Genomic DNA, 27,826 nt, shown 5'->3' with positions numbered 1-27,826 from the left:
CTCACCCTTCTCCACCTGAGCAAAGGCTACCTTCCTGCAAAACTAAGGCATCAGAAAGTTCTCCCTGAATCCCCAGTGGACTGTTGAGTAAACTACGTTGTCTGTACTATATTATTTTCTCTATGTATTGGTCCTTTTCTGCCTCTAGGTTGCACATTCCTTGGGAGCAGAGGCTACTCGTTCGCAGCGCAGGTGTTAGTTTCCCTATAGCGGCGGTAGGTGTGAATGGAAACTGGCGGACTCTGGAGTTTGAGGGGCTGATAGGTGGAATCGCAGAAGGCGGAGCCTGGACCAGTCCGGCTGGGAAGCTAGGCGAGTGACCGCGTGCGGCCAGGGCTCGTGAGTGGATGAGAGGACAAGAGGGAGAGACAGAGAATTGTAACTTTTAACTTCCTGACCACAGGACAGACCACTGTGGTGTTGGGACAGGTAGTGATAAAGCAATAGCGAAGCTCTAGAAGGGAAGAATTCTTTTCAGGGAGGGGTAGGAATTTTCGGGAAGGAGCCATTTGTTTGTGCAGAGTTTTGGGAGACGAGCCGCCTACAGGAACCTCGCGTCTTCTCTCTCGGTTTCTCCCGGGAAGACGCGCGCTCCCCCTCGCCTCAGAGTCCCCGCGGCACCCGCGCCTGCGCGCGGCCGCGCCCTTCCTCTTAAGCCCGCCTCTTCCGGTCAACTCTTGGGGGGCGTGGCGGTCCTGGCAAAATGGCGGCGCCCGACAAGATGTTGTTTCCTGAGATACTAAGGTAAGCGGGGCTGTGGGAGATGAGGCGACGAGAGGAGGGGACGGAGCTGCCCGAGGCTGGACATGGAGGATGTGTAAGCAGGAAGGAAAGGGGAGCTGGACCAAGCACGCGAGCTACTGCTGCCGCTGGAGTCCTTCCCGAGGGTGCGACCCGGACTGTCACGGGCGTCTGTGGGTTCAGGGAGGTGAGGAGGGGAACAGGCGGTGGGCTGGAAAGGACCTGCCATCTGGTCGTGGAATGGCGAGGCGATAGTAAATGTGTGCTCCGTAATGAAGACCCGGGAAGCAAGATTTCACTCACCGGCACCGGAGCGATTTCCTGTCACTGGGCGCGGCGCGGCGTGTGTGTGGGGGGGGCATTCAGGCAGCGCCGCCGGTGCGGTCCGTTGACGCGGGTGTGTGCCTGTTTCAATCTTCCAGCCACAAAAAGTACAGGGCCGCCCTGAAGAAGGCGAAACGAAAGAAACGACGGCAAGAACTGGCTCGATTGAGGGACTCAGGTAACCGACTCCTTAGCCTGTTTTCTGTGTATGAAATTGCTCTCTCCGCTCCCGTCTTAACTCGAAGCCCCAGTGCCAGAAGGAAGCCAAGTACTTACCTGCTGAGAGTTACGGCGTCTGCTGCCTCCCGAGTAAAGCTATGTTAGACCTACTTCAGAAACGATATTAACGTACCAAAGAGGGGGAAAAAGGTCATGGTGAATCAAGCACTGATTATGTGTAAGTATTTATGAAGTATCTGATATTACAGGTGCAGGCCTCATGAATTACAGCAGCTAGCACAGCCCTTGCACATAGTGAGTATTGAGCGAATGTTTTCCTTTGTAAAAGCAGCAGGACTTGAGGGGTTTAGACATTTTGCAAAGTTTTCTCAAACGTGAGTAACAAGAGACCCTTTGTTGACTCGGATTATTATTAATGCCACTGAAGTATATACATAAGCATAAAAGCAGATATAAAACTCTTATTTGACTAGGAAACGACATATGTACAAGATTATAAAACCACGTGAAATTACACACCCAGTAAAATTCAAATCTACATTAATGTGATGTTGGGGATGGTGTGGGACAAGCTTTGAGCGTGCTTATGGTACTGATTGGAGTTGGGAGTGTCACTGCTGTTGCCCTGTGCTTATTTACCAGTTGTTGTTTTTTCCTATTAAAATACTGGCTGTGATGTCATTTTTACTGGCTTTGGTGTCATTTGTCCTTCATATGGCAGAATCTAACAAATATCTATTAAACCCGCTTGTTTAATAGAATGAAGATAGTAATAACTTACAAAATTATATATTAGTTATGAATGCAGATGGAAGCACTGAAATCACACAGCAGTTGCGTTATAATCTTTGCCATCCAGGTTATCCAGGCAGATCTTCACATACTTTTTTTTTTTTCCCTTTGACATATAATTGACACATTAGTTATAGGTATACATTGTAATAATTTGATACTTAAATACGTTGCAAAAATGTATCTAGACGATTCCTATAGTCCACAGGCAAGGGCCTCATGTAACCAATGTTCTCTAGCCTTGTGAAACATAACTGTAGACATTGTATTTGCCCTTGGAATTGCGCAGTACTTATTTTTAGTAGCGGTTCTTGGAATATTCAGAATGGGAGAAGCAGGGTGTTTACCTGCGGCCTGTGTTAGCGTCTCTCTTTTATTCATAACTACACCACTAAAGGCAGGACATAATATCAGGGATAAAAGAGAAAAACAGGGTAGGTTGGAGTTATTGATGCCCTTGGTTTCTGTGTCCACCCCCTCCCGCAATGATCTCAGCTACCTTTGTTTACTTAACCAGTATTCTTTAATAAAACTTTTTTTTTTAACTACTTGATCTTTTTTCCCTTTCTTAAATCCTAGAGCTGTTTTTATTGCATTGGATTCCCCCTCCCCCCCACCCTTTGACTTCGCACAGTGCTTTCAGAGTGAGCCTTTGTGAAGAGGCAGGCAGATCATGTTCCTTGGCAGTTTAGTCAGTTGAAGGGTGCAGTCACTGGTTTGGTCAGGATTATATAGCTAATGGAAGATCCAAGTCGAAGCGTTTGTGTCTGGACTACTGCTCCTACTTTGGCCCACTCCAACTCCTAATTCTTAGTTGTGCTTCATGAATAGTGTGGCCTACCAAACACTGCTGTTCATTGTAGCACAGATTGAATGGGCAGACAGTACCCCGAAGACTAGAATAGGGAGATAGTCTATAAGAATTGCTGTTAAGAGTGAGTTGGAAAGTGGGTGGTAGAAATTTCTGGAATATTGGCCTCTCATTTATAGGTAGTCTCTTCAGCATCCAGCTCTATTCGAAATAGCCTGAAATGAGCTGCCTTGTCAGAAGTTAAGGTGGCATTCAGAATCAAAAGCAAGTTGTGTGATTCCAGTTTATACAGTTACATGTATGATACAATTAGGTATAGTATACTTACATGTGTCCTTGCATATGTTTGACTGTATGTGTATCGAGCAAATGCTACACCTGGTACTGTTAGTGATCACTTCTGAGGAGTGTGAGCTTGTTTTGGGGAGGACAGAGGGGTTGAACAGATATTTTTGAGTATCAGCTGTGCTAGACTGTGCCGTCTATAGGCATACCTCTCTAAGTCAGTCAGGCATAGCTTCTGGGCCAGGGTGTCTGAAGCCCCTTTCGGAACATTAGCTCATTTAATAATCTGAATAATTAGATTTTATTCTGTGTGAGCTAGAATTTACCCCAATTTTTTTTTCTTTCTTTCTTTTTTTAACCTATTTTAATTTCAGGTACTAAAATAATAGAATTTACTTAAGAAAACCAAATTGTAATTATCTAGGACTGGGTGTGCCTTTGATTAGACCTATACTCAAAATATGTGATAGATAGAAAATCTTTTTCCTTTAAGCCTGAGATCTTCTGTTATATTTCCTTAGGATCACTTCAGTTTTCGTCCTTCCCCCCTCCCAAATTTAAATTCTGATTAAGAATTTATATATATGTATCATTATTATATAATAAGTTGTTATATTAAAAATATTTTCCCATATTCTTTTTTTTTTCAAGATTTTATTTATTTATTGGACAGAGAGAGATCACAAGTAGGCAGAGAGAGAGAGAGAGGGAAGCAGGCTCCCAGCTGAGACAAGAGCCTGATGCAGGACTTAATCCCAGGACCCTGAGATCATGACCTGAGCCAAAGGCAGAGGCTTAACCCACTGAGCCCCCCAGGTGCCCCTCCCATATTCTTAGTTTGAAAATGTTCCAGTGTACAGAAGGTTGAAAAAATGGTACGATAAATATCCATGAACACGTCATCTAGATTTGCCAGTGTTAACATTTTAACATTTTGCCTCTCCCTATATAGATACATACATATGTACATTTTTTTTCTGAATTTATTGCAGGTCAGTTGCAGATACCATAATCTCTCACCACTAAATACTTCAGCCTCCATCTCCTTAGAATGAAGTGCATAATATCAGACTTGCAGCCAAGTAAAGGAATAGTAATTCAATGGTGTGTGATATGCAGGCCATACTTGAACTTTCCCAAACCAAGACTGATGACTCTGAAAAGTTCAAGCCAGTTGTCTGGTGGAATGCCCTGCATTCTCGATTAGCCTGTCTCCTGATTAGCTTCAGGTTATGCCTATTATGGCAGATCCTACAAAGCTGATGCTGTATACCTCTCACTGCCCACATCAGGGGGCTGTAATGTCAGGTTGTTCCCCTCTTAGTATTGGCAGGAGTGGTCAAAGTGTTGCCAGTCTGATGGCTCCATTGTAAAGGAAGTTTCCCTTTTGTAATGAGTACTCTGAGCTGATGTTTTGAGATGGTGTAAGCATCTTCTTCCCAACAAGCTTTCAACCAGTGTTTTTAGCATTTAAAAAAAAAAATCCGTTCTTAAAGTGGGTTGCAAAAAGGACTTTTCTACTTAAGTCTTTCTGCATTTTTTAGTTGCCATTCTTCTGTAAAGATGAATGTTCCTTTTCATACCCCACCACTTTTTTGAGTATCACTGTGGAACCATAAATTAATACTTTAAATTGAATGTGTTACCTACCATTATTGTTCATTTTGGGTTTCAAAATTTTTTCAAATTTGGTTGGTTGGATCCCTTATTAGAAGGTTTTAAAAACAGATTGGTACCATATTTGTAATGGTTAGATTTTATCTTTTTTTCCCCCTGAATCATTGATCAAGGTTTTACAATATTTGGATCATTTAATAAAACATTTAAATTTCCTTAGGACTCTCACAGAAGGAGGAGGAGGATGCTTTTATTGAAGAACAACACCTAGAAGAAGAGAAGCTGTTGGAGATAGAAAGGTCAGCAGTGATCGGAGAACTTCCTCATGAATCCAGTTGTTTTATTTGAGTATTATAAGTCTTGGGGCACCTGGGTGGCTCAGTTGGTTGGGCTTCTGACTCCTGATCTCAGCTCAGGTCTTGATCTCAGGATCTCCACACCCAGTGTGGCACCTACTTAAGAAAAAAAGGTGGGGGGCACCTGGGTGGCTCAGTTGTTAAGCGTCTGCTTTGGACTCAGGTCATGATCCCACCATCCTGGGATCGAGTCCCAGAAGCAGGGAGTCTGCTTCTTCCTCTCCAGCTCCCCCATGCTTGGGTTCCCTCTCTCCCTATCTCTCCTTGTCATAAATTTAAAAAAAAATATTTTGAAGAAAAAAGAAAGAAAGAAATTTTTAAAAATATTATAAGTCTCTACAAACTAGTACAGGTCTTCTTTATAACACCTATACAAAACAGGTCTTATAAAATAACCCTGGATAAAATATTTAAATCTCCACCTAACAGACTAAAATTAGATGTTCTAATTTTTCTTAAATGGGAGTATTTTTCACTATTTTTGCTAATTTGAAAATGTTTTTGGAAAAAAAAATTGAAATAAGTATAAAGAGTGAAACTGCTTCGGTGAATTCAGCAAACCCAAAGATAGCCGCTGTTAAAAATGTAAGAGTGTAGATGTACTGTATGTGTTTATGTCTATAATGGGATGTTATTTATGCATTTTTAATGGCTTTATTTTTGCTTAATGTATAGGACCTGTATTTCAGTGTTGGTTCAGATACCTAATTCAACCATTTCAGTGGCAACACAGTGTCCATGGTATGGTTGTAGCATAATTTATTCTTGATCTGTAATCTGTAGTTCTCTACTGATGGACATTTGGGTTATTTACTATTAAATAGCATTCACTTTCTATTTCCTATTATTTACTACTTATACTCAGATTCTTTTTAAAAAAGATTTATTTATTTATTTGACATATAGAGATCACAAGTAGACAGAGAGGCAGGTGGAGGGGAGGGGAAGCAGGCCCCCTGCTGAGCAGAGAGTCCCATGCTCGACTCAGTCCCAGGACTCCGAGATCATGACCTAAGCCAAAGGCAGAGGCTTTAACCCACAGAGCCACCCAGGCACCCCTATACTCAGATATTTTTACAGTTCTATAAAAAGTTGCCATGGGTATCCATGCTTATATATCCTTGGTAATTGTCCTATTATTTCCTCAGGATAATACCTAGAAATGCAATTGTTGGGAAAACGATAAATAATGTAAAATGTTGATGGTTGGGTAAAGAGGGCACGTCCAGTTTGCAGCCCATCTAGCAGTGAATCAAGGTGCCTGTATCCCCATACCTTCACTCACACCAGGCATCAAGTTTTAAAGTTCCTGTAGTGAAAAGTTGCAGTTCATTGTTTCAAATGTGTATATCCTAGTTAGTAAGTTTGTAAATATATATATATATTTTTTTCTTTTTTAAAGATTTTATTTATTTATTTGACAGACAGAGATCACAAGTAGGCAGAGAGGCAGGCAGAGAGTGAGGGGGGAAGCAGCCTCCCCACTAAGCAGAGAGCCCGATGTGGGGCTCGATCCCAGGATGCTGGGATCATGACCTGAGCCGAAGGCAGAGGCTTTAACCCACTGAGCCACCCAGGCGCCCCAAGTTTGTATATACTTTTTAATATATTTCATTACCTATTTTAGATCGCTTAAGTCTTCTACATTCCTCTTTTGGGAAACATTTTTTTAAGTTTGTTGGGTAAGCAAGGTTATTACTGATTGAGGATGTTTGTCCTTTATCTGTCATATGTGTGATGTATGTTTTTCTCATTTGTCATCAGTCCTACCTAACTTGGCTTATGACATTACTTAACCATAATTTGATTTTCACGTCATCGACTTTCATCATTATATCTGACCGTGGTCTCTGGACTATAAAAGGCCTCTTCCATCCCAAGATGATGAAAGTCTTCTATTTCTCTTGCTTAGTATTTTTCAGGGGGTAGTTTTTTTTTTGTTTGTTTTGTTTTGTTTTGTTTTTGCCAAATGGTTCACAGTAATGTGAATGTGCTTCATGCTACTCAACCATACACTTAAAAATGATTAAAATCCTAAATTTTTATGTATATTTTGCCACAATAAAAAAATATTTTTAAAAAGGAGTAAGAAAATTTTATAGGTGATCTCTAGCTATTTAATGGCATGTTTAGTAGGGAATGTTGCTGCTTTGGATGTAATTCACACTCCTATTCTCCACTTAAGCATGTAAATAGGTGCAATCAGCAAAATGCCAAAAGAAAATGTAGTAGTGATTGAGAACATGGAGTTGATTGAGCCAGAACAACCTTGAGTCCTGGCCCTGCCGCCTTCTAGCTGTGCTCAAGTTGCTTCTCTCTCTAAGCTTCAGTTTCCTTGCCTTAAGTATGGAGATAAAATGGAAATAGAATCAATCCTAGTACCTACCTCATGGAATTGGGGAGATGAAATGAGGTGGCAAGTGTATGCACTTAACATAGTGTTAGGAGATGGGAGACGCTGAGATGCAGTAATATCTCTCTGGTTGTTAAAGATTTCTGTTATGATGAAGATGCCATACATGGTATGAAATAGGGGTCATTTGTTCTCTTTTCCCATTTAATTTGAGGTGCTTCTTTTAAATCAGGTAACCAGATCTTTGTGTTCCTTTGATCTTTGTTCCTGTACCAGTTGCAAGGTAGTGTGTTGCCGAAAAGCAGGAGAATTAATTCTGTGGAAACACTGGCTTGATGTACTGCCGGAAAGCACATACAGAGTGTCAGAGACTAGCACAGGCAGACGTTGAAGTGGTGAGAACAGATTGGAGTGCCGGCCTGTTGGGGAAAGAGCTGAGCTCCGTTCTGATTCATGCTGGGGCGATTGGCACCTTTACAAGGGAGAGGGCGGGAGGAGTGTAGGGGTGCAGAGGAATGGGAGGGGGAGGATGTGTGAAGGGCTGGTCAGGGTAAATGTGGCCAGCAGGCAGTTAGGCAAGTTAGGATGCCAGCCTTTCGCAGACACTGGGACACAGGGGCCCTCTCCTTCTTAAAGATGACATTTCCAAGAAATGGCTCTCAGGTCCTTGAGAGAGACCGAATCACAATTATAAGCCATTTTTAGTAAATCCTGTAAGAAAGCAAAGGCAGGGGCTTGTGGTCCTGTGTTGGCTAGAGCAGAGTCCATTTCCCCAGCAGCTTTGAGCTTTGTCTGGCAGGCATTTTAGTGGCGTGGGAGAGGAGGGGCTGGGGTCAGCCGGAGGGCACGGCCCGACACTGCTGGAAGCCGTGCTAGACACTCCTCGGGTCCTCCCAGTGCCCGGGTCTGACCGAGCTGTGTGTGTGGAGGTCTCCAGTTTTGCTTCTCAACAGTATATCAAGTTACCCAAGTTGCAGCTCTGTCGGCATTGACTCTTTTCGAGGTCTTAGATTTATATGTGCTTTGGTTTGGTTTATGTATAATTAGTGTTCTTCAAAAGACTCCAAAAAGTCAAAGTTCTACACACTGAAACATCTGTACATAACCCACAACCTGCACGGGACCATTGACCGATGCGATGTGCCCGCCTCCACCATGGTGAAGAGATGGGATCCTGAAATCCGTCGCTGGAAGTGAAATCTCTTCCCATAGGGTGTTGGAAGTTGTGAATCGGTTCCCCAGACTACAACTAAAACCTTATGTAACGCCTAATGTTGCTGAAGTAATACAAAACTGTTTCTCATATTTCACTTCCCTTTTACAAATTCAGTGGGAAAATGCAATCAAAGTTCTAAACACCCAATTGGCTTTTGAACTTTTGAAATGTAACTCATCAGGGGGCACCGGGGTGGCTCAGTTGGTTAAGCGTCTGCATTTGGCTCCCAGGGTCCTGGGATCAAGCCCCACGCTGGGCTCTTAAAAAAAAAGAAAAGAAAAGAAATGGAGCCCATCTTTCAGCTAGAAATTTCAGTATTGGATGTCTGAGACACTTGCCATTTTAAGGTAGCATTACCCTGTAATTGGTCATTTTTAAAAATAAACTAGACAGCTGCTAATTTATTTGTATAACTCCTTGTCACAAAACCTGTAGCTTCCTTTATTGTAAAACCTGCTCAGATAGAGTTCTGTTTCCCTTTTTTGAGCAGTTTATGTGCTTGGGACAAGCCATGGCAGACTCTTAACTGCCTGCAGGAGCAGTGCAAAGACAGAGTGCCGCGGTCTCCCAGGTGCTGCTGTAAAATGCATAGAAGGGGAAGGGTAGGACCTTCTGAACGTGAAAAGCTAGATGGGGCCCTGAGATTTGTTGGGATCTTTATTGACACCTAAACATCCTGATGGTCAGCCTAAAGGGCAAGTTGTAGTGCCCTTGTTCCTGTGTGAAAGATGTCACGGACAGAAAGTGTAGAAGTAGGGATTTTCAGCTGTTACCCTCTAGGAAGAGATCCTCTTACCCTCCACTGAACTGCTTTCTCGAAAATACCTTTCGTGATAGCTTGATCATTCTCAAATATGTCATTTTGCTATCATTGTGTGTATGTAATTGTAAATTAGTGTTCGTTTCTCTTATTTGATTACATCATTACATTATAGGCAAAAATTACATGAGGCGTGGTTGCTTCGGGAGCAGAAAGCACAAGAAGAATTCAGAAGAAGGAAGGAAAAGGAAGAGGCAGCTAGAAAGCGGCAAGAAGAACAAGAGGTACGATATTAGTCTGATGGCTGGCTAATTAGTTAACCCCAAATAACTCCCAGTAAGAGTTATAGGTCTTGAACTTAAAGTGGGTAGTACGCATTTTACCAGTGGCAAAGTTTTTCATTTCTCTGCCCCATATGTTAAATGTTTTCAAGAAGTAAGTGACAAGAATTACCATTTCTTCTCTTTCTTTTTTCTGGTAAAGAGAAAGTTAAAGGAAGAATGGGAAGAGCAGCAAAGAAGAGAGAGAGAAGAGGAGGAACAGAAGCTACAGGAGAAGAGAGAAAGAGAGGTGATTCCTGTCACAGGAGGTTAAACGCACTGCGTATCCTCTTGGTGCACAGATACGGTGTGGGATGGGGCTAAAGAATGAGCTGGAGGCATATCAGCCTTTGGGCTTCATTTTCCTGTCTAGGAAGAGTCCTGTTTTTAGTACAGATACACGCTCAAGTTCCCTTATCTCTTCTTTGGGTCTGTGCAGTGGCAGATACCTTAAATTAAGTTTTGCCTTTAACTACCCTTCTGCCTCTTTATACCAGGCATTGGCCGACTTGCCCTGTAAAGGTCAGAGAGTAAAAATTCGGGGCTTTATGGTGTGTATGGTCTCTGTCACAAGCACCCAGCTCTGTTGGTGTGGCATGAAAACAGCCTTAGGTAATATGTAAATGAATGGTTGTGGCTGTGTTCCAGTAAAACTTGGTTGTTTTATTTTGAAAAACAGGCAGCTGGCCCCTGCTTTCCACTTTGTCCCAGCCTAGGGCAAATGTTGTTTTTGCTCTAGCTCTTTACATTCACACCAAACCATTTTTCTGAGCTTCTTTTCTATAAGGGTTGGCCCATTTAGAGAATACTTTGTGTGGTATCTTCACTGAGTTAATAAGACATTTAACTGCTTATAACATGTCAGCAAGAATGAATTGACTACAAAAATCAGGAACTCCAATACTGAGGAGTTAGGAAATATTTTTTATTGCTAAATCGTGACTGCCTTTCCTACTTGGCTATAAAGGCCATTGTAGTTAACATGTAGTTCCTCATTAAAAAAAGAGTCTATAAGGTATGTGTATGTATCTTTCAGTGTCTTTTAAAGATTGCTTTGGTTTATTTTGCTGCTATTCCTTAACACAGTGTATTTATTTCCAAGATCCCACAGCTCATCATTCCTTGACTGAGTCCTCAGGATGTATCTTTTCTATCATATTCCCAAGTTTGAATAGCATCAAAGTGGGTAGTTAAAAATGCATTTGTTTATATCCTAGTCATGATAGGGTAGGAGCAGCCTCCACAAATTTTTGTATTTTGTGTCTCAGGTCATCAGTGAATTCCAATGCAATTATTTTTTAAAGATTTATTTATTCATTTTAGAGAGAGAGCACGCGTGAGAGAGAGTACGTGAGCAGGGGAAGGGGTAGAGGGAGAGGATCCTCAAGTAGCCTGCCTGCTGAGCCCGGAGCCTGACGCGGGGCTCGATCCCACGCCCGGTGAGATCGTGATGTGAGCGGGAACCGAGAGCCGGGCGCTCACCCGACTGAGCCACCCAGGCACCTCTTCAGTGCACATTTTTAACCCCCTCATTTGAATGTTGCCTTACGGATGAGGCGAGACCACGCTAGCTTTTTAGGGGACAGGGAAGTTGTCGGGAACTTGTCATTGTTTATAGAGCAGTCGATTCCCATTTTGACAGTAGAATGTTCTCAACTGAGGTCTTTCTGACATTAGGAAAAAGCCAAGGCTGCTTTTAAAAAAGTTAAGGCTTTTGTTTCAAAGGAAGTCAGGTGAGATATTCCGGAGGCAGGTGAAATGAGGAAGGTTGTAAGCATGTATAAAGGGGCATGCAGTCCGTGTTTCTGCTGTCTCTAGATACTTCTCTAGTAGAGGGAGATAGAGCAGTGAAAAACACAGGCCCTGCTCTCCTTGAGTTTTTTAGATGGGGGAGCCAGATGATAAGTGACCAAAAAAATAATTTTACGTGCTGTGAGGTGATGTTAAGTGCTATAAAGAAATAAACAGCCATGCGGTAGTGATCGGGGTAGGGATGTACTTCTTTAGATTGCCTGGTCAAGGAAGACTTGTCAAGGAGCCAGTGTTTGAGCTGATACCTGAGTGCAAAGATCCTGGGGAGAAGGAAGGAGTCCAGGCAGAGGAAAGAGGCCTGAACCATGGGGCTGGAAAGATGTCGGGGTGCCTGAATCTTGGAGGCCAAAGGAGAGAACGGTGGGGGCAAGGAAGGGGGTCAGGAAGGTAGACAGGGTCAGGTCATGCAGGACCTCCTGGACTGGAAGGAGGAGTTTGGGTTTTGTGTTACGTGCCATGGGAAGCCATTGCAGCGTTTCGAAGCACGGTGTGACTTCATTTAATTTGTATCTCTACCTTTACCAGATCCTTCTAACTTTTATATAAAGATGGGGGAGGGTAGAGAGCAGGGAGCCTGCACTAAGGATACAGGAGTGAAAATAGAATGACCAGTTAGAAGGCCACTGTCGCAGATAGGACATGATGGTAGTTTGGACAAGGGCGGAGCTTCGTAAGGATAAGTACACAGAGGCAGGGTGTGTGGAGGGAGAGGCAGTGGGGCTCTCTGGCTTGTAGACTGAGTGGACGGGGAGGGAAGGAAAAGGAGAGGAGTTCCAGTTCTGCTTCTAGGTTGTTAGTCCAAACCACTGGGCGCGTGGATGGGGGGCGTTCGGGTGGGTGGGGGTGAAGAACCAGAGTTGCCCTGCGAGCATGTGGAGTTAGCCCGGTCCCCCGTGTGACCGGGTAGCATCCTCAAGCAGCTAGACAGAGGAGTCTTTTATGTAATGCTTTAAGGGGCAAGGGAATAATTTAAGACTTGTTTAAATGACAAGTCAATAATAATTGTTTAAATGATTGTCAAGAATAATTTAAAAACTTGTTTAAATGACAGTGAGCTCAGAATGTACTGGTATATTGCAAGACTTCTTTGTCTTAGCGAAAAGTTGGAGATTTTCTCATCAACCTGAATTACTATGTTCATGTCATAATTTAAGATCTGTTAAGTGTTGATGACGTTTGATCTGAGCATTGCATTATGTAATAATTCACTGATGCTATATCACTCATCTGGAAAGCTAGAATGTGGTATATATGATCAAATACGCTCAATATTACTGTTACTCAAACTATTATAAGACTGTGTTTTGCAGTGGGAGCTAATAAATGTCCTGCTTGAATAAACATTCTCAGCTATATGTCCTTTGAAAGCTTTTCAGAAGATCTGTGCTGTAGAAAGCAAATTAGAACCTAAAGCCTTTGGCGGGTGTGATTTCTGTTTTTGTTTTCTCTTATGAATTATTACGCATGAGCTTCTTAACCAGAGAAACCAGACGTGACTTTCCTGACTTGCAGGTTTTCATTAGTCCTATGTTTGCACCATTTGTAGGAAGCTGTGCAGAAGATGCTGGAGCAGGCTGAAAATGAGGTATTTTCAAACCTTTCATTCAGAATTTGAGACCAGTGAACATTTCTTTAAAAACTGTTCCTCTAGTAGAATGTTAATTTTGTGGTAAGCTATTTAGGTCGCATCTGAATATCAGAATCACTTCGCAGCTCTGTGATATTTACAGCAGCAACAGCAGCAAGTGGTTTTTGATGAACAAAAGCAAATGGTATCAAGTCCCCCGCTGTGGACTCTACTTCTTTCTAGTCCTTAAAGTGTGTGCGAGCGACACCACACACTGTTGGCCCGAAATAAATGGTAGAACTTGCTACAGAGTGCCTTGGGTCTTAGGTGTGGTTCCCTGACAAGTCCTTTGACCCCATTCAGAATGGATGGGCAGCAGGGAGACCTCGGTGACTGCTCCCAGAAGCCACGGTGATGCCTGGTTCTGGGCAATGACTGGGAGCCAAGAAAGACACCGTACATGTCTCTGGATGATTGTGAAGTCTCGATTACCTGTTATGACCTAAATGTGTATATTCTTAAGTCACCATATATTTTTTGACCAAAATATTTGAATGCATTTTAAACATCAAGTTTATCATGGATTTTTATATCACCAATAAAAGTCATGGTTATTTTCAACAGTTGGAAAATGGTGCCACATGGCAAAACCCAGAGCCACCCATGGACTTAAGGATAATGGAGAAAGATCGAGCTAATTGTCCATTCTACAGTAAAACAGGAGCGTGCAGATTTGGAGATAGGTAACTCATTTTGTTTTATCATGTCAGAATTCAGTGAATCAGAATGTCAAGGTTGTTTAGTTCTCTCTTTGGGAGCACCGTGGGCTTGAGCTTGAAAGGTTCCCAGTCAGGTGTCGCCTGCATCCTTGCTGCTTCTCCAGTTGCATTGCCCTTCTGGTACCAATTCCCTGGGCCAGCTCAGCCTGGTTCTCTTTTAGAGCTTCCTTTGCATTCCTTCCACAGCTTCATGAAGACCTTGTGCTTTTCGTTTTCTTCCTGTGCTTGCATGAGTCCACGTGGGACGACTTGGATGGGGGAAAGAACGTATTTCAAGAGACTGGAGCAGCTTGGCTTATTTTGTCTCTCTCTCTCTCTCTCTCTATTTATTTATTTATTTATTTATGTGCTTACTGACTGACTTCTTTTTGAGTGGCCAACACTGTGCGCAAAAGAGGCTTTGAGAAGTTGGCGCGCCCAATACCCAAGGGGTATCTGTGAAAGCCAGGACCCGAGTGAGTGAGGAAAAGTATTCTAATTCCCCATTCTCAGTCTGTTCTGACTCAGGAGCAGAGCCAGGGTGCAGAAGCAGACTTGGGCACCTTTCCCTTTGGGCAAGTTCCTTAAGCTTTCTGAGCCTTAGTTTCCTCATCTGTAAAATGGGGATGACCAGCAGTCTCTCCCTTCGATGGAGGTGGTGAGGCCGCACGGAGTGGATGCAAGGCAAGCACAGACCCTGTGGCAGGCACATGGCACACATGGCCTGAGTGGTCACTGGTATATTTTCATTTTGTTATGGTTGCCCTTATTCTTTTGAGACACTTCTGTTGTCTACCTCTTTTGACTCAGTGGTTTAAGACTTTATTTATTTCTTTGCCAGAGAGAGAGAGAGAGAACACAAGCAGGGGGAGAAGCAGGCAGAGGGAGAAGCAGACTCCCCGCTGACCGGGGAGCCTGATGTGGGACTCGATCCCAGGACTCTGGGATCATGACCTGAGTCGAAGGCAGACGCTTAACCAACTGAGCCACCCAGGCGTCCCAAGCATCAGCGTTTTTGAAACCAAGACGTTCATGTAGAGAACTAAGTGCCGATGTCTTCATTCATTAAGCAAATATTTAAATACTTGATAATATGCCAAGCATTGGTGATGTTTATCATTTGGCTTATTTATGAATGAACAACTCAAAGGAGAAAAATAATTCATAATGGTGAATGAATCTATGTAAGATGAAATATAATGATTAAGCATTCTGCAGAAGAGATCTAATCATTTCTTAAGGTCCTGTTAATCCCAAAAGGGATACGAATAGGCAAATTCATATGTATTTAATGAGAAAACTATATGTTGTCACTCATGTTATTTTATTCATAAAATTATCCAAGCCATGAGTTTCATGTCCTTCTTTGAAAATACAAACTTTCTCTCTCTTCCTCTTTTCTTGTTTAAGTTAAGCCCTTGTGCCTTTTAATTCTTTTTTTTTTTTTTAAGAGCAGGGGTTCTCAACCCAGGTACACGTTAGAATCCTCTAGGAAGCTTTTAAAAATTTATGTCCTACCAGAGGTTGAGTAAATCTCTGAGGCCTGGGCAGCCTTACTTTTGAAATGTCCTCAGGTGTTCGCACACACCCTAGGACTGAGAGCTACTAATGTGGGATGTGCAGCTCCTCTTACGGCTGATAGCTGGTGTTGTATAAGGCCTGTGAGAGGATCTGTAGGATATGGTCAGTAGTGAAAGCCTCCTGAGGAACTAGGAACTAAGGAAAGGAGAAGAGATTTTATTCCCTTTTGCCTTTAGAAATATCTTCTGAACATATGCTTAGTTTCACCAAGAAATAGTAATAATGGATGTTAAACACCCCCCACCAAAGAAACCTTGGGAGGTACCTGTGAAAGACAGTTGAGACTCGATATAAATTCACATTTTTGTGAGTAGCTGAACCCGATGGCCTTTAAGGTTTTCTGGCTACAGGTTTCCTTGTTTATGCTGTATCTCTAACGTTTCCTTGTATTTTAAGACTGTGGTCATCTGATTCTAAGTTCTCCTTTTGATGGCCACAGGTGAGAGAAGGAGAGAAGTCCTGCATGGGCGGTGCTAGTGTGCGGGAAGGAGCATGGGCTGCCAGGCTCTCCCACACGCCCCTGAGAGTCATTCCAAGGAAACAGTGGCAGTGAGCAGATTGGTTTGTGAACATTTTTTCGTATTTCATAGGCATATGAAATCTCACGATCACAGCTATCAAAGTATGAGAGCAATTTGGGTATTTTCATCATTCAAGTGATGAATTATGAAATAAAATGCTATGAAATGAGCAGTTACAAAATCGAGCACCATCAGTGGAGACAATGAAGCCGCTCCCCTTTTCCAGAGCCACAGTGACTTGCTTCAGAATCACACAGCTGTTCTTGCCTGTTCAGGCTTGTCACTTCAGACACTTCCATCCCCCCAGCATTACTTTGGTGGTTCTGGTTTTGTAATTAGTCCCAGGTTCAATTCTAGAACCTTTCTGGAGTTGATACTGCTTGGAGTCACAGCTTGGAAGGGAGTTCCGTGGTGATGGTGTTTTTTCCCCTCCTGAAAACATAATCGCTGATGAAAGGTAAAGCTTACTTTTCAGAGTAGTTATTCATAACTCCCTGGTTTCCAGAAGTGATTGAAAGAGGGCTTATAATGTACTGCCCCAAGTGTAATGAAAGAAATGGAAAGGAAGAGAGAGGGCGTTCCCTTGAGTGTGCAGTGCACTTGGCTCTGGATTTTAACACAGCCCAGGCAGAGATTTAGTTCTTGCCAAAAAGAATGCATGGTACCTCTGGAAAGACAGATTTCGCAGGCATCAGATTCTAAATGTTTGTCCCGTGGAATACTGCGTAAAGACACTGAGGAAGGAGGTGGACGGTAACTTTGATAGATGTTTTATGAACAGCTGCTTACATAATTTTCCTGAAAATGTTTCTTAACAGAGACCTTCAGTAAACGATAAGCAGCCCAATTTCAGCATGTACCTTGAAATCTGTGAAGGACAAAGGTAGTGAGTGCTCCCTCCAGAAGAGAAAAAGAGGTCTAGTCAGTTAGCTCCACCGGAGGGGCCATCTGGAGACCACATGTTTCATTGGCTGACCTTGGGCTAGGGTAACTTATTACTGTGTGGTTTCATGGCCGTCTTACTGGATTCTAGTATCTGCATCGTACGTAAATAGCATAGTCTAAACCAGGGGTTCCCAAACATGGCTGACCTTCAGGATCAAGTGGGGAGATTCTCTGAAAATAGGGTTTCCCCACCCTGAGGTCTTAACAGATGGTCTGGAACAGAACCTGAGAAATCTCAGTTCTTTCCAGGTGATTCTGGGACTCACACAGGTTTGGCATCACACCTTTCGATTGCCTCCCCAAATGTCTCTTGTCTTAGGTGACTTCTCAGTAGGAGCTATAGGGCTAGCCCTGATGAGACGCAGATTGTATGGACTGTCTCCAGGCCAAGTGGGGCTTTTCCCTAAACAGAGATTCGGGCTCAGTTCCAAAACTCCAAGGCTGGCTTGACACCCTAGGAAGTAGAGCCAGGTTCATTCAGATGTAGTAATCCCAGGAGCAGAATTTTAGCCCCCATAAACTGGTTCCTTGTTTAAAATCTGTGTATGTTTCTCCGTGTAAGATGCTGACTCACTGCTGACACTCGAAGTCAGCTTGAACTTTCCCTCTTTGTGCTGTGGGCAGCTGTGCTTGGGAAGGTGGAGCTCATCACGAGGTCTCTGCTGAATCATCTAGGAGGGTCCTTTGGAGAACAGAACATTTCCTATGACCGGACACTGCATCTTTGAGCCGGGCACGGTGTGCGGGGAGGGGGGGCCCTCCCTGCTGTCACATGGTACACAGATGTGTATCCTAGACATGGAAAGTGAGGAGGAGGGAAACATTTCGGCATTTTGAGGCAATTGATTTTTCTAACACTCATCTTGTTCTTTAACTTTTTTTCTTCCTCCATTCTGGGGATTGTTTTTTTCCTAAAAATTTTGTCTTAACCAGTTTTTTTTTTTTAAACTGGAAACCTAATTAGGAAAATCTGATGATTTGGAACCTTGAAGTATGTTTTTCCCCCCTCATTTTTGGAGAGGGAACTGAATAAAGTAGACTCACATAAGACTTGAATGACTCAGGTACAACCTGGCTCAGTTCAAACTACGAAAAGAAAATCGTTCATAATGGTTCGCCACCTGATGACACGAGAATTCTCTGCGTCCTGTCGCAGATGGTGACCGGGCACTAGACTGGAGGTTAACCCCCATCTCTGGGCCCTCTCTTACCAGCCGCGTGCCTTGGGTAAGAGTGCTTCTCTAGGCCTCAGCTTCCCTTTGCAAAGTGGAGAAAATACTAGCCCCAACTGTCCTAACGGGTTGCTAGGATCAGAGGAAGAAATAGAAAAATGTCACGAGCACCGTGAAATGACACGTATACATATGTGCAATTGAACTAGTCCGTGAGCTCAAAACTCTTACATTACCCTCATCTCTAAGCACTGAGTTAGAAGAAGATGGTATAGAGCCAGGATTGTATTGTTCTCACCTTCCTCCTGAGTCCCACGTACAGTGTCGGCCTGTCACCACAGTATGCCGTGTCAGCGGACCTTTCTCCTGTGCTTTTACATGTGTGAGGCTTTGTGAACTTCATCCAAAGGCAGCTGAATGGCATACGGATGTGGAAATAATTCCCAACTTTACATCTTAAGGAGAGCAAATATATATATATATATCGGTCAGTCTTAGAGCAGTTCAAGTGTTGTGGTTGACGCCTGGATGGCGTTTATTATCTTGCAGTTAAGCAAGTTCTTTGAGTCTCTATCTCCAATTTAAAGGAGGCTTTTGATGTGTAACTTCTAACTCTTGGAGTGCTGCATTTAAGTTCTCCTTTCATGTGCAGGTGTTCACGTAAACACAATTTCCCATCCTCGAGCCCCACCCTCCTTATTAAAAGCATGTTCACAACATTTGGGATGGAGCAGTGCAGAAGGGATGACTATGACCCGGATGCCAGCCTCGAGTACAGTGAAGAGGAAACCTACCAGCAGTTCCTGGACTTCTATGATGACGTGCTTCCCGAGTTCAAGAACGTGGGGAAGGTGATCCAGTTCAAGGTGGGTGTGCACGATGCACATGAAGAAGGGGACTGCTTCACTTCCCACCAGAGTGCCCTAGAGCATGCGAGCGCTAGGGCGCAGGCTGTCTGCCTGGGCGGGGCGTGTGCGATGGCGCGGGGCCTGGTCCAAAGTTGGGCACCCAGGTGCTCGGTAGATGTGACTCCCTTCGCACCGGCCCTCACTGCCGGTACGGCAGCAGGACTGCATGAGATCCGAGCCGCGTAAGGTCCTGCAGATAGCCGTGCCCGCGTTCAGTTAGAGGCTGCCCGTGACGCCGAAGGCAGCCCCTCCCTTCCTTTGTGGTGGGTCGCACCTAGAGCCACGGTGTGCTCGCCCTGCCCAGCTCGCCACTCACTGAGTTTGCTGCGTGATGTGGATGGCGCCCGCTTGCACCTTCCATTGAGGCACTTACTCTTCTGGAGCTGCCCGAGAACAGAAACCTTGATTCCTTTTTCTGACAGTGTGTTTACGCCTTCAGTACTCTCAGCACTGAACATAGTGTTCCCCAGATCGTGGCTTCTGATGCAGCATACCCCGTGAAAAAGAGCCACCGAGAGTACACGGTTACTGGAAAAGGTTCCTCAAGGCAAGAATAAAGGCAGATGTACTTACCAGTGGCTGCTCGTGGGACCCCGGGGGTTGAAGCCTAGCATACTGAGGCCTCCCACTTACTGACTTGATAAGGTCCAGACAGCAGTGATTTTGGTTTGTTAGAGTAGTGGGAATGTCCCATAAATTGAAAGGGAAAAAAGAATAAAATCACGAGGTTTTTTCCCTCTGCAAGTTGGCAGTGACAGGGCAAAGCGGGAACAGTGAGGAACAGTGGCTGCTAAGCCCCCAGCAGCAGTCGTGAAACGCAGAACTATACTTCCGTCCACTAAGCTCACAATTTTTATTTTATTGTTTTAAAGATTTTATTTACTTATTTGAAAGAGAGAGAGAGAACAGGAGCAGGAGGAGTTGGGGTAGGGCCATAGGGAGAGGGAGAAGCAGACTCCCCGCCGAGCAGGGAGCAGGACACAGGGCTCCATCCCAGGACTCCAGGATCAGGACCTGGGCTCAAGGCTGATGCTTAACCAGCTGAGCCATGCAGGAGCCCCTGAGTTCAAAATCTAAAAAAAGGAAAAAATCTTTTAAAATTTCTCTTTCCCTTTTACCTCTTGCTTCTGTTGCACGCACCTTCCAGTCTTCACGCCGCTTCTCAGTGTAAGCAGCAAATACTAGTATGGCGGGGCCAGCCGGGCGGTCCTCATGGTTTGACTAGCTCTGTGCTCCCGAGTGGGTCACTTTACCTCTTCCCGAAAGGGAGGGAATTGGACCCCATCAGTGGTTTCCCTCGTGGGTTCCCTACGTTGTACTGCTTCTGTGACGTCAGCGATGGAGCTGCTTTAGAACTTCCACCTGGTTAGTGGAAATCATTGCTTAGAACAGGCTGCACCTGCTAGCCACGGTGTGGTTTGGTCCCCCCTCCCCACTTCCGTTTAGAATTTTATCAGCAAAGCTCGTGCTAATCACATTAGCATTTACAAATGGAAAGTTGTTCGGTAGATTTTTAGTAGGAAAAGTTCCAAAACATTGAAGTCATGTTGGAAAATTAATAGGTCCTTGGGAACCACTGGATTGAATGATCTCTAAGGTCACTGGTGTAACTGACGTGGCCTCCCAAGGCCTTTTAAGACTTCAAGGGTGGTGATATAAACTGTCATTAGTCTTCCTTCTAAGGATGGTGTTATAAACGATCATTACAGATTGTGCCTCTTTTGGGGTACTCTAACAAAAATACTATAGAACAAATTTGTAACATTGTAGATTCATTTTGAAAATAAAAGCTAAGCATTTCTATCAATATTTGAGGACCTTCTTATACCACTGAATAAAAACAAATCGGATTTGTCCTTTTAAAAAAAAATTCCAGTATGGTTAACATCTAGTGTTAGTTTCAGGTGTACAACATAGTGATTCCTGAATTCTTGATATAACAAGGAAATTCAAGGAAAGTGTACGCTTAATCCCCTTCATCTATTTCACCTGTTCCCCCCACCGTCCCATTTGTTCTCTAGTTAAGAGTCTATTTTCAGTTTCTCTTTTTTCCCCTTGTTTTCTCAAATTCCACAGATGAGTGAAATCACTGTACTTGTCTTTCTTTGACTTATTTCGCTTAGCATTATACAGTCTAGTTCCATCCAGGTTGCATATGGCAGGATTTCATTCTTTTTCATGGCTGAGAGTAATAGTCCATTGGATATATATGCCACACCTTTTTTACCCATTCATCTATTGATGGGCACTGGGGCGATTTCCATAATTTGGCGGTTCTTAATGATGCTGCTATACACATAGGGGTGCATGTACCTTTTTGAATTAGTGTTATCGTAGTCCTTGAGTAAATACCCAGTAGTGCGATTACTGGGTCATACGGTAATTCTATTTTTTTAACTTTTTGCAGAAATTCCCTAGTGTTTTCCACAGCGGCTGCATCAGTTTGCATTCCCACTAACAGTGCACGAGGGTTCCTTTTTCTCCACATCCTTGCCAACACTGCTGGTTTCTTATCTTCTCGATTTTAGCCTTCCTGATGGGTGTGAGGTGGCATCTCCTTGTCGCTTTGATTTGCATTTCCCTGATGATAAGGGGTGTTGAGCTGCTTTTCCTGTGTTGGGCATCTTGATATCTTCTTTGGAAAAATGTTCATGTCTTCTGCCCATTTTTAATGGCATTATTTGTTTTTTGGGTGTTGAGTTGTAGAAGTTCTTTCTATGTTTCAGATATTAACCCTTTATCAAATATGTCATTTGCAAATATCTTCTCCCCTGCCGTAGGTTGCCTTTATTAGTTTGGTTGGTTGTCACCTTTGCTGTGCAGAAGCTTTTTAGTTTGATGTAGTCCCAATAGTTTAGTTGTGCTTTTGTTTCCCTGGCTTCAGGAGGCCTATCTAGAGAAAAATGTTGCTAGGGCCGACCTCGGAGAAATCACTGTGCTCTCTTCTAGGATTTTTATGGTTTCAGGTCTCACATGTAGGTCCTTAATCCACTTCGAGTTTATTTTTGTGTATGGTGTAGTGAAGTGGTCCAGTTTCATTCTTCTGCATGTAGCTGACCATTTTTCTCAGCACCATTTATAAAAGCCAAAATACCAAGACTTTTACCCATTGCTTATTTTTTCTCCTTTGTCATAGATTAATTGACCATATAATCATGGGTTTCCTTCTAAGCTTTCTGTTCTGTTCCATTGATCTGTTTGTCCAGATTTATCATTTTTGAAGGCAGATGTTCAATCTAACTAGTAGTAAGAACAGTGCATATGAAATGAGATTATTCACACGTACCAGGTAAAAAAAATTATAAATTCTGTTAATACCAGGAGTGGATGAGGAAATACCAATTAGTAAAATCACTTCAGAGAGCAGTTTGTGAATACCTAGTGAAGTTGAAAGCACATAGAACCTATAAATAGCCCTGATACTCCTGGTTATGCATACTAGAGAAATCCTTCTCCCCACAGAGACATGTCCAGGAATGCGGCCTGCAGTGCTGTTTGTTGATGAAAAATTGGAAGCATCCTGAACAGTCATCATTAGAGGAGTAGATAAATAAATTTGATAATTTGATATATCCAATGTACAGTTAAAATGAGTCCTTATGTTTCTGTGAAGATACTGTGCAAAAAGAATGTAAAATATACATTATTTGTGTAAAAATTTTAAATGTATGAAGCAGTACTTTACATTGTTTATCAGTACATATATACAAGTTGCTTTGCATATGTATACATAAATATACCCGTGTATTCATAAGAGACACGTCTATGCATAGTATGCATAGGATTTGATGGTGTGTGTGTGACATATGTGTGTCTGCCTGTGTACACACGGATACGAGTGTTGCTGTCTGTGCACACCGGTGCATGTGTATCCGTCTGTGTGTTTGCCTTTGGAACGTGAAGGATACGCCAGCCTCAGGATGGTTCGTGGTCATCCCTGTGATGGGGAAGGAGCATAGGCGGAAGGCTTGCAACGGGGTCTTCAATGTTTTGTGTACTTAACCGTTCTTCGTCAAAAATGGAAAGCGTTGGTCTTGAACCTGGGGGCTGGACATGTGTGTTGATTTTTGCTCTCTGTATTTTTACGTATGTGTGAAGCATTTCATGTCTGTGAAAAATGAATCTGGATCAGCAGGGATCAGATAGTTGGGGCCTCTATCGCTGCTGCGTGCGGAAGCCCTGCATAGACCGGGGAGGGGTATTTGGAATCTTCAAATGAGAACTGCTTTTGGTAGTGCCACCCTGGACAAAGTGTATTATGATGACTGGAGGGTTTCTTTTCCTTTTTTTTTTTTTCTTTTTTTCTTTTTTTTTTTCATGATCAAATTCTTCATTGCTCTTTAGGTCAGCTGCAACTTGGAACCTCATCTGAGGGGCAATGTGTATGTTCAGTATCAATCGTAAGTATCCTGAACATAAACATCTTACCATTTTGTCTCGGGTAGTGTTGTAATTATGTTGCTGTCCAGGTTTCCCCCACTAAATAGATAGCTTTCATGTACTTGGTATTTAAAAAAATATAAATATTAAGGGCTAATATAGACATACATAGAGAAGGGACTTGAAAATGCATTTGTACTTCATTTGTTGTGTACTTACATAGTTTTGAATCTTTTACGATGGTTATTTTTTTTACTTACATAGTTTTAATAATTAAAATACACACTGAAAAGGGGTAACAGAACAGGATACATTGAACAAGCCAAAAACGGAAGCCCCGGGCCATCTCGGCATGCATTCGGTCCTCTAAGACAGCAGTTGGTGTAGCGTTTCTGCTTGTCCTGCTGTTTATCTGGGCCATGCTGTGGCTAATGGGTTAAATTAACCATTGTAATAAGGAAAAAGAGCAGTCCTAGCTAAGAAAGGAGTGGCTCTGACAGTGGAAAGACACTTGTGCATTTTTAATGGTCCAGTCTTGGTTTAAGCAGCTTTGACTCAAGCTGATTTCCATGGATCAGGACCTCAGGGAGGGTTAGGAAAAAGCGTTCCTGAATAAATTGTGAGCTTTCAGGAGCTTGAATGCTCTCATGAGGACTCCCTAGTACTAAAGCAGGGAACTTGGTGGTCCTATGGTAAACTAATAAAAAGGTTAGTTAACAATAGGGGTCATCTCCATAATAGACAGTTACTGTAAAAGGCATCCTTTAATTTGTGGGTTGGTTTGTTTTTTAAAAGGGAAGAAGAATGCCAAGCAGCCCTTTCCCTGTTTAACGGACGATGGTATGCCGGACGGCAGCTTCAGTGCGAATTCTGCCCAGTGACCCGATGGAAAATGGCAATTTGTGGTAAAATACAACATGATGATTTTACCCCAGTGCTTCCACTGTTGTGTAAAGGGACATTCTTAAGAGAAAAAACTTGTTGTTGTTTTTTTTTAAAGTTCAGTGAGGGGCTTGAACTCACGACCCTGAGATCAAGACCTGAGCTGAGCTTAAGAGTCAGATGCTCAACCTACTGAGCCACCCAGGCACCCCAAAAAACAATCTTTTAAAGGGGCGAAACATGGCTTTTGTCTCAGGAACTAGACGAGCAGAGATCGTTCTATAAAGTAGCTCACGTTTCTGTGGACCTTGTGGGTCACTGTCTGGATGAGGTGACAGAAGTTACAGTGTATCCGTGACAGAGTTGGGGCCGGAATTCCCATCTCCTCATCCTCAGTCCGGGGCTTCAAAACTTCGCAAAGCCCGAGGACCTGTGTCTTTGGGGAGCCTTTTTCCTTGTTGCAGCGTCGGAAGTGATCTCTCCTCATTGGACCCCCTCACTCAAGCTGAGTTTTTTCCCCCCATCTTTATCCCTAATGAATTTTCTGTCATCCTTGCCGCCTAAAGTGCTTTAACAGTTCCTGCCTTGCTTGAAAGACATGCTTGCGTGCAGTGGAGGTTGATTGTGGCCGTAGGATCCGGTCCGGGCGCATTCAGTCAGACTGACTCATCGCACTGCGGCCGGCAAGTCAAGAAATGAGTCAGTCCTTGGCGTAGCCAGCCCTCTGGAAGGCCTCATTATTTTTGTATTTCTGTCTCATGGGCTTAGTCAAAAACTATTTATTGTCGATCGACTCTGGAAGCAAAGAGGTGGAACTGTCTGTGCCTTAGGGGGTGCACTTTTCTTCCCCTTTGCTTTTTTTTTTTTGGCTTTACACTTGCTGGCTTAAAGCCTCTAATTTAAAAAAAATCTCTAATTTACCAAGTGTTTATCTTTGGCAGCCTGGTCTTAATGAATGCTGTCACTCAAAAACTATTTATTGAAGGGGGAACAAAGGATTTAGAATTCCTTGCTTTGGAAAGCAGAAGAACCATTATGCCTGAAACGTGTAAGTTTGCGGGCGGGAAGAGATGGAACTGGTTTTTTTTTTTTTCCCTGAAGGCAATTATTTTTGTCAGTTCCTGGGAATCCAATGAGTTTTCAGTGAGATACTTCTGAGTGTGACATTGGCTCCCCCGAAGCAGGAGACTAGTTTACTTTTTTTTTTTTTTTTTTTTAATAACAGCTTTGTTATTTTCCCTAGTAACTAATGATGTTGAACAATTTTCATGTGTCCTCATTACTGGCTATTTGTGTATCTTCTTTGGAGAGAGGTCTGTTTAGATAACTTTGCCCATTGTTAATTAGGTTGTCTTTTTATTATCGGGTTGTAAGAGTGTTTGACCCGTTCTGCGGACAAGCCTCTTGCAAATATGACTGGCAAATATTTTCCCCCATTCTGTGGGTTGTCTGTTCACTTTGATGATGTCCTGTGAAGTACGGAAGTTTATAATTTTGATGAAATCCATTTTATCTGTTTATATCCCTATGTTTTTTTGTTCGTACTTTTGGCGTCATGCAGATTTTACTTGTATGTCTTCCTCAAACAGTTGTACGGTTTCATGTCTTACATTTAAGACTGATCGATTTTGACCTTCCGTATATAACGTGTGGTATGGAGAGATTTCACTTCTAACTGTTTTACATATTTGGGGAATTTACGGACTTTCAAAAAGTTAGAGAGCGTCAAGAGGATCTTGAAGTGGTTCAAATAGATTTCACCGTGGCAAGGATCTTCCATATTAAAAGCACTTGGCAAAGTTAAAAGCGTTAGGCCAATGTTGACCATCTTCTTAAAGTCTAAAGAGAAGGCCAAGCCCTGCACCTCTCACAGGCTCCCTGTTGGCCAGCAGTCCGGCCCTGCCACCACCGTGCTCTCAGAGCACCGTGTCCCGGGGCTCCCAAGGGCCGGTTCTTCGGGATTAATTAGGGCTCGACACTGTCCATCGGTGGGATGGGGAAACGCCAACCCCCCCCATGTGGTCACCGTGTGTTCTGTCGCCCTCCACCCCCTCATCCGGTCGGGGGACAGGATACCCGGCTTACTGAAAACCTCCAGTTGGTTACCATTCACAGTGCCGTTTGGTAGAGCTTTTCCTTTTGAAATTCTGGGAGCCACAGCTGTGACGTCCATCCATATAGGCCGCAGGAGAAGATAGGTCAGGCGCGCCTGCCCATCGGCAGCGAACCCTCTGGAAAGGCTGGAGTCCTGGCGGTAAATGCTGTTTCCTCACTGTGCCGTTGCAGGTTTGTTTGAGATACAACAGTGCCCTCGAGGAAAACACTGCAACTTCCTGCACGTGTTCAGAAATCCCAACAATGAGTTTTGGGAAGCTAACCGAGACATCTACCTGTCTCCCGAGCGGACGGGCTCGTCCTTGGGGAAGGGCTCGGAGAGGAGAGAGAGGACGGGCCGCCGCGAGGAGTACCATGCGAGGCCCCGGCGGAGACGGAGCCCTAGTCCGTCCCACTCCTACAAGAGAAATGGGGAGGCGGCGAGGAAAAGGAGAAGCGCTCACCGGGGGAAGAAGTCTCACAGGCACATGTCCGGGAGCCGCGAGAGGCACAGTTCCCGAAGCAGAGGAAGGAAAAGGGACCGCAGCCGCGGCCGGGGCAGCCGGAGCCAGAGCTCCTCTAGGTCCAGGAGTCGCGGCAGGAGGAGGTCAGGCAGCAGAGACCGAACTCTCCAGAGCCCCAAATGCAAATAAACGTACTTTGTTCTTCACGGACTGCAGATCTTATTTATGATGACGGCTGCTTCCTACCTGCGTAGTCGTAGAGGGCTCTGAGCTCCATGGGTTAGCAAGCCGGCCAGAGCCTATTTAAAAATGCTTTTTATTCTCTAAAAATCAGTGTGTTTAGTGTAGAAACCTAGAAAGCCTAAAATGTACAGAGAACATGGAAATCACCTGTAATCCTAGCCCCTAGTGAGAATGTTAACACGGAGCAGTGCTTAGGTCTTTTTTCCCTCCTCTTCTGCGTCTGTCCATGTGTTTTTCTTTTGAACACGGAGCTCATATATGGCTGCAGTTGAAAATGCTTTTTTCCCCTCCGCCAAACCTATTTCATCAAGCTGCTTTTTCTCACTGCGCAGCGTGGACCTGTCCATTTATTCAACCATGTCCCTATTGTTGGATTTTAAATTATCTTTAATTTTGCACTATTAAAGAATCCAGTGCTACAAACAGTCCTGTTGTGGATTTCCTTAAATACTTTCACACATTTCTGACCGTTTCCTTAGGATAAATTCTGTTACATCAAGAGATAGGACTCCTGAAGTGTTTCTAAATTGCCCCTCCGGAAAGGCTACAAAAGATTTACTCTGTCGACAATCAGTTTTGCTGATCCCACACCACCAAGTGCATCTTTGCTGGTTTGGTAAATTTTATGTTGAACTGTTTGTTTCTGTACGTACTGGCCGAGTCCGCCACTTTTCCTGTATATAATGCCTGTGAAATTTGGTTGTTTGCTCTTTATTAATAATCTCTTGGGGTTTTCTACGTACA

General features: G+C 43.6%; 1 protein-coding gene across 1 annotated transcript; it reads left to right on the top strand.

Moving 5' to 3' along the window:
- The first annotated feature begins 25 nt into the window (after window positions 1-25).
- ZRSR2 (zinc finger CCCH-type, RNA binding motif and serine/arginine rich 2) lies at window positions 26-27,507 on the top strand. Its single transcript, XM_082717023.1, has 11 exons — window positions 26-744; window positions 1,164-1,243; window positions 4,971-5,049; window positions 9,611-9,719; window positions 9,919-10,005; window positions 13,114-13,152; window positions 13,759-13,877; window positions 18,764-18,977; window positions 23,364-23,419; window positions 24,195-24,304; window positions 26,568-27,507. The coding sequence occupies exons 1-11, from the start codon at window positions 704-706 to the stop codon at window positions 27,026-27,028; spliced, it is 1,395 nt and encodes a 464-aa protein (XP_082573149.1). The 5' UTR covers window positions 26-703; the 3' UTR covers window positions 27,029-27,507.
- Window positions 27,508-27,826: the final 319 nt, after the last annotated feature.

Source organism: Mustela nivalis (assembly GCF_964662115.1).
Source record: "Mustela nivalis genome assembly, chromosome: X".
Lineage (NCBI taxonomy): Eukaryota > Metazoa > Chordata > Mammalia > Carnivora > Mustelidae > Mustela > Mustela nivalis.
This window is presented reverse-complemented; position numbering and strand designations above follow the sequence as displayed.